This window comes from Ranitomeya imitator, chromosome 5 (assembly GCF_032444005.1).
Source record: "Ranitomeya imitator isolate aRanImi1 chromosome 5, aRanImi1.pri, whole genome shotgun sequence".
Classification (NCBI taxonomy): domain Eukaryota; kingdom Metazoa; phylum Chordata; class Amphibia; order Anura; family Dendrobatidae; genus Ranitomeya; species Ranitomeya imitator.
Genome location: NC_091286.1, coordinates 705752947 through 705764429, shown reverse-complemented (window position 1 = coordinate 705764429; position 11483 = coordinate 705752947). Strand labels below are relative to the sequence as shown.

The window sequence follows — 11483 nt, the reverse complement described above, 5'->3', positions numbered from 1 at the left end:
CTCTTACCCTAGGGAAAATACAAAACTGGGGGCTAAAAAATAATTTTTGTGGGAAAAAAATTTTGTTTTATTTTTATGGCTCTGCATTATAAACTTCTGTGAAGCCCTTGGTGGGTCAAAGTGCTCACCACACATCCAGATAAGTTCCTTAGGGGGTCTACTTTCCAAAATGGTGTCACTTGTGGGGGGTTTCAATGTTTAGGCACATCAGTGGCTCTCCAAACGCAACATGGCGTCCCATCTCAATTCCTGTCAATTTTGCATTGAAAAGTCAAACGGCGCTCCTTCCCTTCCGAGCTCTCCCATGCGCCCAAACAGTGGTTTACTGCCACATATGGGGTATCAGCGTACTCGGGACAAATTGGACAACAACTTTTGAGGTCCAATTTCTTCTCTTACCCTTGGAAAAATAAAAAATTGGGGGCAAAAATATAATTTTTGTGAAAAAATATGATTTTTTATTTTTACGGTTCTGCATTATAAACTTCTGTGAAGCACTTGGTGGGTCAAAGTGCTCACCACACCTCTAGATAAGTTCCTTAGGGGGTCTACTTTCCAAAATGGTGTCACTTGTGGGGGGTTTCAATGTTTAGGCACATCAGTGGCTCTCCAAACGCAACATGGCGTCCCATCTCAATTCCTGTCAATTTTGCATTGAAAAGTCAAACGGCGCTCCTTCCCTTCCGAGCTCTCCCATGCGCCCAAACAGTGGTTTACTGCCACATATGGGGTATCAGTGTACTCGGGACAAATTGGACAACAACTTTTGAGGTCCAATTTCTTCTCTTACCCTTGGAAAAATAAAAAATTGGGGGCAAAAATATAATTTTTGTGAAAAAATATGATTTTTTATTTTTACGGTTCTGCATTATAAACTTCTGTGAAGCACTTGGTGGGTCAAAGTGCTCACCACACCTCTAGATAAGTTCCTTAGGGGGTCTACTTTCCAAAATGGTGTCACTTGTGGGGGGTTTCAATGTTTAGGCACATCAGTGGCTCTCCAAACGCAACATGGCGTCCCATCTCAATTTCTGTCAATTTTGCATTGAAAAGTCAAACTGCGCTCCTTCCCTTCCGAGCTCTCCCATGCGCCCAAACAGTGGTTTACTGCCACATATGGGGTATCAGCGTACTCAGGACAAATTGGACAACAACTTTTGAGGTCCAATTTCTTCTCTTACCCTTGGAAAAATAAAAAATTGGGGGCAAAAATATAATTTTTGTGAAAAAATATGATTTTTTATTTTTACGGTTCTGCATTATAAACTTCTGTGAAGCACTTGGTGGGTCAAAGTGCTCACCACACATCCAGATAAGTTCCTTAGGGGGTCTACTTTCCAAAATGGTGTCACTTGTGGGGGGTTTCAATGTTTAGGCACATCAGTGGCTCTCCAAACGCAACATGGCGTCCCATCTCAATTCCTGTCAAGTTTGCATTGAAAAGTCAAATAGCGCTCCTTCCCTTCCGAGCTCTCCCATGCGCCCAAACAGTGGTTTACTGCCACATATGGGGTATCAGCGTACTCAGGACAAATTGGACAACAACTTTTTGGGTCCAATTTCTCCTGTTACCCTTGGTAAAATAAAACAAATTGGAGCTGAAGTAAATTTTTTGTGTAAAAAAGTTAAATGTTCATTTTTATTTAAACATTCCAAAAATTCCTATTAAACACCTGAAGGGTTAATAAACTTCTTGAATGTGGTTTTGAGCACCTTGAGGGGTGCAGTTTTTAGAATGGTGTCACACTTGGGCATTTTCTATCATATAGACCCCTCAAAATGACTTCAAATGAGACGTGGTCCCTAAAAAAAAATGGTGTTGTAAAAATGAGAAATTGCTGGTCAACTTTTAACCCTTATAACTCCCTAACAAAAAAAAAAATTGGTTCCAAAATTATGCTGATGTAAAGGAGACATGTGGGAAATGTTACTTATTAAGTATTTTGTGTGACATATCTCTGTGATTTAATTGCATAAAAATTCAAAGTTTGAAAATTGCGAAATTTTCAAAATTTTCGCCAAATTTCCGTTTTTTTCACAAATAAACGCAGGTACTATCAAAGAAATTTTACCACTATCATGAAGTACAATATGTCACGAGAAAACAATGTCAGAATCACCAGGATCCGTTGAAGCGTTTCGGAGTTATAACCTCATAAAGGGACAGTGGTCAGAATTGTAAAAATTGGCCTGGTCATTAACGTGCAAACCACCCTTGGGGGTAAAGGGGTTAAATACATGTAAGGCTGTGTGCACACGTTCAGGATTTCTTGCAGAAATTTCCTGAGAAAAACCTGAAATTTTCTGCAAAAAATCTGCAAGCATTTTTTGCGCGTTTTTACCATGTTTTGGTGCGTTTTTTTGTGGATTTTTCAGGATTTTTCCCATCTCCTCCCTCTTGTATTATTTCCCCATCTCCTCCCTCTTGTATTATTTCCCCATCTCCTCCCTCTTGCATTATTTCCTTCTCTCCTCCCTCTTGCACTATTTCCCCATCTCCTCCCTTTTATATTATTTCCTTCTCTCCTCCCTCTTATATTATTTCCCCATCTCCTCCCTTTTATATTATTTCCACGCCTCCTCTCTCTTGTGCTATTTCTTTGTCACCTCCCTCTTGTATTATTTCATGTCACCTCCCTCTTGTAATATTTCCTTATCACCTCCCTCTTGTCTTAGTTCCTCATCCGCCCACTTGTTTATTTTATGATTTCCTCGTTGCTGCCGTTTTGCTTCAATTCACTTTTTGTCATTTATTGTGCAGGAATATTATAGTGTAATCAGGGGTGGATTAAGGGTAGCCAGGGCCCCGGGCTGTTCACACACTGTGTGCCCCCTATCCCCCCCCCCCGGTCATGTGACGGGGGTCATGTGACGGGGGTCATTATATACCCGAACCAGATTATTCCAGAAAAATGGCCGGGCCCTACTCTACTGTAACCTATTAAATATTTCTTAGAATCTGCAATACAATTTAGGTATATTTTGACCAATAATATCACATACAAGGAACAAATACCACCGCACCATGACCAGACCACAAATTACAACCACAGTGATCGAATAATATCACATACAAGGAACAAATACCACCGCGCCATGACCAGACCACAAATTACAACCACAGTGATCGAATAATATCACATACAAGGAACAAATACCACCGCGCCATGACCAGACCACAAATTACCACCACATAGTGACTGAATACTACAATACTGATCAGTAATAAAAAAAACCCACAATAATATCACCATAAGTGCCAGTATTCACAGGAGATCTGTACTTAGTATGCAGTGTCTGTGTAGAGGTAATACAGAGATCACTGGTGACATTATACACAGGACCTCTGTATATAGTATACAGTGTATAGTGTCAGTGTATAGGTAACACTGACTCACCAGTGACGTCTCTAGGTGAAGTCCTTCATGTTTCATCCAGCACAGACCGCCATCATTGCTTCCCGCCAGGACTTGTCCCTGCAGGAAATAACACAGTTATCTCGAGCTCCGCTTGCAGAACACATTACTTAATTTTTCACAACTTCTACATTACACCACATGAAGATAAAAAGGCGATATAGTGTCACTCTGCACAGTAACAGGACCGCCCCCCCATTTAAAACAGTATACTCAAAAAATAAAATAAATACATCACTGCAGTAATAATATCCCTTAATTAGCCCCTATGGTAATAATATTCCCCACCCTGGCCCCATGTATCTCATTCCTGGCTCCAGCCATATGTTCTCGCATCCTGCACTCATGAGTATCCATTCTACCCCATATGATCTCCACATCCTGCCCCATCTGTCTCCATCGTATCCATTCTGCCCCATGATCCAATCCTGCCCCATGTCTTTAATTCTGCCCCGTGTCTCCAATCATGCCCCGTGTCTACATTCTGCCCATGCCTCCAGTCCTGCCCCCAGTGTGTCCAGCAATCTGCCCCAGTGTGTCCAGCATATTACCCCCAGTGTGTCCAGCAATCTGCCCCAGTGTGTCCAGCATATTACCCCCAGTGTCTCCAGCAATCTGCCCCACTGTCTCCAGCAATCTGCCCCACTGTCTCCAGCAATCTGCCCCACTGTCTCCAGCATTGCCCCCAGTGTGTCCTCCAATCTGCCCCAGTGTCTCCAGCATTGCCCCCCAGTGTGTCCTAAAGCAATCTGCCCCACTGTCTCCACCATTGCCCCCCAGTGTGTCCTCCAGCATTGCCCCCCAGTGTGTCCTCCAGTAATCAGCCCCACTGTCTCCAGCATTGCCCCACTGTCTCCAGCATTGCCCCACTGTCTCCAGCATTGCCCCACTGTCTCCAGGAATCTGCCCCACTGTCTCCAGCAATCTGCTGCACTGTCTCCAGCATTGCCCCCAGTGTGTCCTCCAATCTGCCCCAGTGTCTCCAGCATTGCCCCCAGTGTGTCCTCCAGCATTGCCCCCCAGTGTGTCCTCCAGCAATCTGCCCCACTGTCTCCAGCATTGCCCCCAGTGTGTCCTCCAGCAATCTGCCCCAGTGTCTCCAGCATTGCCCCCAGTGTGTCCTCCAGCATTGCCCCCCAGTGTGTCCTCCAGCAATCTGCCCCACTGTCTCCAGCATTGCCCCCAGTGTGTCCTCCAGCAATCTGCCCCAGTGTCTCCAGCATTGTCCCAGTGTGTCCCCCAGCATTGCCCCCCAGTGTGTCCTCCAGCAATCTGCCCCACTGTCTCCAGCATTGCCCCCCAGTGTGTCCCCCAGCATTGCCCCCCAGTGTGTCCTCCAGCAATCTGCCCCAGTGTCTCCAGCATTGCCCCAGTGTGTCCCCCAGCATTGCCCCCCAGTGTGTCCACCGTTTAACTGATCAAAAAAAAAAAACACAGTCTCCTCACCTGTCCGCGCTCCAGGCGGTGAGCTCCCTTCAGCAGCGCACACTCGCCGGCGACTGACAATGACGTCAGACGCCGGCGACGTGTGCGCTGCGGCCGACTTCAGCTGCCAGCCTCCAATTGGCTGGCGGCTGTTGTTGTTAACTATTGACGTGCGGGCGCGCGCCCGCACGTCAATAGGAAACCGCCGCAGCGCCGGAAAGGGCCCAGTGAGCAGATGAGAAGGGGCCCAATGCGGACCCCTCTCTCTGCCCACCGGGTCCGGGGGCACATAAACGCCGCCCGGCGGGCATTCACAGACGATTATCACAGGGTTAATCTGTGCGGTAGCCCAGGGCCCCCCCAGACCACTGGGCCCTGGGCTACCGCCCATATTGACCCTCTGATAATCCGCCCCTGAGTGTAATATGTCATATGTTATTTATTGTGGGGCTAAAACTTTTAGGAAACTGTCAAAATTTACAGAGAAATCAAAGTAAAAAATCTACATCTCAGAATGTTTAGTCTGGCATAAGAGCGAAGCTCCACAATGATGGCGGCTTTGTCTATAATCATCTAACTTCTTATCTCTCCCAGGGAATTCTGTAAGTAAAAATTAAAGAACAATTCAAAATTTGCTATTTCGCATTCATAATCCAAAAAATAGAATAAAGTGAATAAAAAATATTATGTTCCATCAAATATTATTAACTGCCCTTAAAAAATAAGACATGAGGAGAGTCTCACAATGGAAGTGGGGGCAACACAACCAGAACAAAGTCAGAACACCCCCTACCCCCCAAAAAAAACTAATTATAATGTTTCACCGTGACAGGCTTTATCAGGGGACTGAGACTGGAAGCCTCAGATGAAGCCTGCCATGGCGAAACATGTCAGGAAGCTAAGATCAGATCTTAAACCAGCCCTAATAATGATAATGTTTCGCCATGACAGGCTTTATCAGGGGACTGAGACTAGAAGCCTCAGATGAAGCCTGCCATGGCGAAACATAGCGAGAAGCTAAGATCAGATCTTAAACCAGCCCTAATAATGATAATGTTTCGCCATGACAGGCTTTATCAGGGGACTGAGACTGGAAGCCTCAGATGAAGCCTGCCATGGCGAAACATAGCGAGAAGCTAAGATCAGATCTTAAACCAGCCCTAATAATGATAATGTTTCGCCATGACAGGCTTTATCAGGGGACTGAGACTGGAAGCCTCAGATGAAGCCTGCCATGGCGAAACATGTCAGGAAGCTAAGATCAGATCTTAAACCAGCCCTAATAATGATAATGTTTCGCCATGACAGGCTTTATCAGGGGACTGAGACTGGAAGCCACAGATGAAGCCTGCCATGGCGAAACATGGCGAGAAGCTAAGATCAGATCTTAAATCAGCCCTAATAATTATAATGTTTCACCGTGACAGGCTTTATCAGGGGACTGAGACTGGAAGCCTCAGATGAAGCCTGCCATGGCGAAACATGGCGAGAAGCTAAGATCAGATCTTAAATCAGCCCTAAAGGGTTTTGTTTGTTTGCTGTTGAATAACAAATGTCCGACTCTCACTGCTTCTTGCATCTTGTTTAGGGGGGTTTTTAGAGAAGCTGGAGTTTTGCCCCGCAGACGTGGACTACCCAAAATGTAATCCCCTAATAAAGGTCAAGCCTGAATGTTCCCAAGACAAAGACTGCAAAGGGAAGAGAAAATGCTGCACCTCGGGGTGCACACAGCGCTGCCTGCTGCCTCTACAACGTAAGTACAAGACATGGAAGCCATAAAGTAGGTGACCCCTCACTGGGCGGGGGCTTCTATATCCAGAGACCCTCACTAATCGGAGGTCAGAACATTGCGGAAATATCGGGGATAACCACAGGGGGCAGTATTATAGATACTACTATTGACCACAGGGGGCAGTATTATAGATACTACTAGTGACCACAGGGGGCAGTATTATAGATAGTATTAGTGACCACAGGGGGCAGCATTATAGTTACTACTAGTGACCACAGGGGGCAGTATTATAGATAGTATTAGTGACCACAGGGGGCAGCATTATAGTTACTACTGGTGACCACAGGGGGCAGTATTATAACTACTACTGGTGACCACAGGGGGCAGTATTATAGATACTATTAGTGACCACAGGGGGCAGTATTATAGATAGTATTAGTGACCACAGGGGACAGTATTATAGATACTACTGGTGACCACAGGGGGCAGCATTATAGTTACTACTGGTGACCAGAGGGGGCAGTATTATAGATACTATTAGTGACCACAGGGGACAGTATTATAGATACTACTGGTGACCACAGGGGGCAGCATTATAGTTACTACTGGTGACCAGAGGGGGCAGTATTATAGATACTATTAGTGACCACAGGGGACAGTATTATAGTTACTACTGGTGACCAGAGGGGGCAGTATTATAGATACTATTAGTGACCACAGGGGGCAGTATTATAGATACTACTGGTGACCACAGGGGGCAGTATTATAGATACTACTGGTGACCACAGGGGGCAGTATTATAGATACTACTGGTGACCACAGGGGGCAGCATTATAGTTACTACTGGTGACCAGAGGGGGCAGTATTATAGATACTATAAGTGACCACAGGGGGCAGTATTATAATTACTACTCGTGACCACAGGGGGCAGTGTTATAGATACTATTAGTGACCACAGGGGGCAGTATTATAATTACTACTGGTGACCACAGGGGGCAGTATTATAGATACTACTAGTGACCACAGGGGGCAGTATTATAGTTACTACTGGTGACCACAGGGGGCAGTATTATAATTACTACTAGTGACCACAGGGGGCAGTATTATAGATACTATTAGTGACCACAGGGGGCAGTATTATAGATACTATTAGTGACCACATGGGGCAGTATTATAGATACTATTAGTGACCACAGGGGGCAGTATTATAGATACTATTAGTGACCACAGGGGGCAGTATTATAGATACTATTAGTGACCACAGGGGGCAGTATTATAGATACTATTAGTGACCACAGGGGGCAGTATTATAGATACTATTAGTGACCACAGGGGGCAGTATTATAGATACTATTAGTGACCACAGGGGGCAGTATTATAGATACTATTAGTGACCACAGGGGGCAGTATTATAGATACTACTAGTGACCACAGGGGGCAGTATTATAGATACTATTAGTGACCACAGGGGGCAGTATTATAGATTCTATTAGTGACCACAGGGGGCAGTATTATAGATACTACTAGTGACCACAGGGGGCAGTATTATAATTACTACTGGTGACCACAGGGGGCAGTATTATAGATACTACTAGTGACCACAGGGGGCAGTATTATAATTACTACTGGTGACCACAGGGGGCAGTATTATAATTACTACTAGTGACCACAGGGGGCAGTATTATAGATACTATTAGTGACCACAGGGGGCAGTATTATAATTACTACTGGTGACCACAGGGGGCAGTATTATAGATACTACTGGTGACCACAGGGGGCAGTATTATAGATACTACTAGTGACCACAGGGGGCAGTATTATAATTACTACTGGTGACCACAGGGGGCAGTATTATAATTACTACTCGTGACCACAGGGGGCAGTATTATAGATACAACTAGTGACCACAGGGGGCAGTATTATAATTACTACTGGTGACCACAGGGGGCAGTATTATAGATACTATTAGTGACCACAGGGGGCAGTATTATAATTACTACTGGTGACCACAGGGGGCAGTATTATAATTACTACTAGTGACCACAGGGGGCAGTATTATAGATACTATTAGTGACCACAGGGGGCAGTATTATAATTACTACTGGTGACCACAGGGGGCAGTATTATAGATACTACTAGTGACCACAGGGGGCAGTATTATAATTACTACTAGTGACCACAGGGGGCATTATTATAGATACTATTAGTGACCACAGAGGGCAGTATTATAGATACTACTAGTGACCACAGGGGGCAGTATTATAGATACTATTAGTGACCACAGGGGGCAGTATTATAATTACTACTGGTGACCACAGGGGGCAGTATTATAGATACTATTAGTGACCACAGGGGGCAGTATTATAGATACTATTAGTGACCACAGGGGGCAGTATTATAGATACTACTAGTGACCACAAGGGGCAGTATTATAGATACTATTAGTGACCACAGGGGGCAGTATTATAATTACTACTGGTGACCACAGGGGGCAGTATTATAGATACTATTAGTGACCACAGGGGGCAGTATTATAGATACTACTAGTGACCACAGGGGGCAGTATTATAGATACTACTAGTGACCACAGGGGGCAGTATTATAGATACTATTAGTGACCACAGGGGGCAGTATTATAATTACTACTGGTGACCACAGGGGGCAGTATTATAGATACTACTAGTGACCACAGGGGTCAGTATTATAATTACTACTGGTGACCACAGGGGGCAGTATTATAGATACTATTAGTGACCACAGGGGGCAGTATTATAGTTACTACTGGTGACCACAGGGGGCAGTATTATAGATACTATTAGTGACCACAGGGGGCAGCATTATAGATACTATTAGTGACCACAGGGGGCAGTATTATAGATACTATTAGAGACCACAGGGGGCAGTATTATAATTACTACTGGTGGCCACAGGTGGCAGTATTATAGATACTATTAGTGACCACAGGGGGCAGTATTATAGATACTATTATAGACCACAGGGGGCAGTATTATAGATACTATTAGTGACCACAGGGGGCAGTATTATAGATACTATTATAGACCACAGGGGGCAGTATTATAGATACTACTAGTGACCACAGGGGGCAGTATTATAATTACTACTGGTGACCACAGGGGGCAGTATTATAATTACTACTGGTGGCCACAGGTGGCAGTATTATAGATACTATTAGTGACCACAGGGGGCAGTATTATAGATACTATTATAGACCACAGGGGGCAGTATTATAGATACTATTAGTGACCACAGGGGGCAGTATTATAGATACTACTAGTGACCACAGGGGGCAGTATTATAATTACTATTGGTGACCACAGGGGGCAGTATTATAATTACTACTGGTGACCACAGGGGGCAGTATTATAGATACTACTAGTGACCACAGGAGGCAGTATTATAATTACTACTGGTGACCACAGGGGGCAGTATTATAGATTCTACTAGTGACCACAGGGGGCAGTATTATAGATACTATTATTGACCACAGGGGGCAGTATTATAATTACTACTGGTGACCACAGGGGGCAGTATTATAGATACTACTAGTGACCACAGGGGGCAGTATTACAGATACTACTAGTGACCACAGGGGGCAGTATTATAATTACTACTGGTGACCACAGGGGGCAGTATTATAGATACTATTAGTGACCACAGGGGGCAGTATTATAGATACTATTAGTGACCACAGGGGGCAGTATTATAGATACTATTAGTGACCACTGGGGGCAGTATTATAGATACTATTAGTGACCACAGGGGGCAGTATTACAGATACTATTAGTGACCACAGGGGGCAGTTTTATAGTTACCATTGGTGACCACAGGGGGCAGTATTATAGTTACTACTGGTGACCACAGGGGGCAGTATTATAGATACTATTAGTGACCACAGGGGGCAGTATTATAATTACTACTCGTGACCACAGGGGGCAGTATTATAGATACTATTAGTGACCACAGGGGGCAGTATTATAATTACTACTGGTGACCACAGGGGGCAGTATTATAGATACTACTAGTGACCACAGGGGGCAGTATTATAGTTACTACTGGTGACCACAGGGGGCAGTATTATAATTACTACTAGTGACCACAGGGGGCAGTATTATAGATACTATTAGTGACCACATGGGGCAGTATTATAGATACTATTAGTGACCACAGGGGGCAGTATTATAGATACTATTAGTGACCACAGGGGGCAGTATTATAGATACTACTAGTGACCACAGGGGGCAGTATTATAGATACTATTAGTGACCACAGGGGGCAGTATTATAGATACTATTAGTGACCACAGGGGGCAGTATTATAGATAGTATTAGTGACCACAGGGGGCAGTATTATAGATACTACTAGTGACCACAGGGGGCAGTATTACAGATACTATTAGTGACCACAGGGGGCAGTATTATAGATACTACTAGTGACCACAGGGGGCAGTATTATAGATACTATTAGTGACCACAGGGGGCAGTATTATAGATACTATTAGTGACCACAGGGGGCAGTATTATAGATAGTATTAGTGACCACAGGGGGCAGTATTATAGATACTACTAGTGACCACAGGGGGCAGTATTATAGATACTATTAGTGACCACAGGGGGCAGTATTATAATTACTACTGGTGACCACAGGGGGCAGTATTATAGATACTACTAGTGACCACAGGGGGCAGTATTATAATTACTACTGGTGACCACAGGGGGCAGTATTATAATTACTACTAGTGACCACAGGGGGCAGTATTATAGATACTATTAGTGACCACAGGGGGCAGTATTATAATTACTACTGGTGACCACAGGGGGCAGTATTATAGATACTACTGGTGACCACAGGGGGCAGTATTATAGATACTACTAGTGACCACAGGGGGCAGT

At 44.5% G+C, this 11483-nt stretch overlaps 1 protein-coding gene across 1 annotated transcript in view; it reads left to right on the top strand.

Moving 5' to 3' along the window:
* LOC138638873 (uncharacterized) overlaps positions 1-11483 on the top strand; it is a 39872-nt gene that overhangs the window by 3960 nt on the left and 24429 nt on the right. The window contains exon 2 of the mRNA XM_069728577.1: positions 6430-6594. Within this exon, the coding sequence (XP_069584678.1) occupies positions 6430-6594 (165 nt within the window). The remainder of the gene's footprint in view (positions 1-6429; positions 6595-11483) is intronic.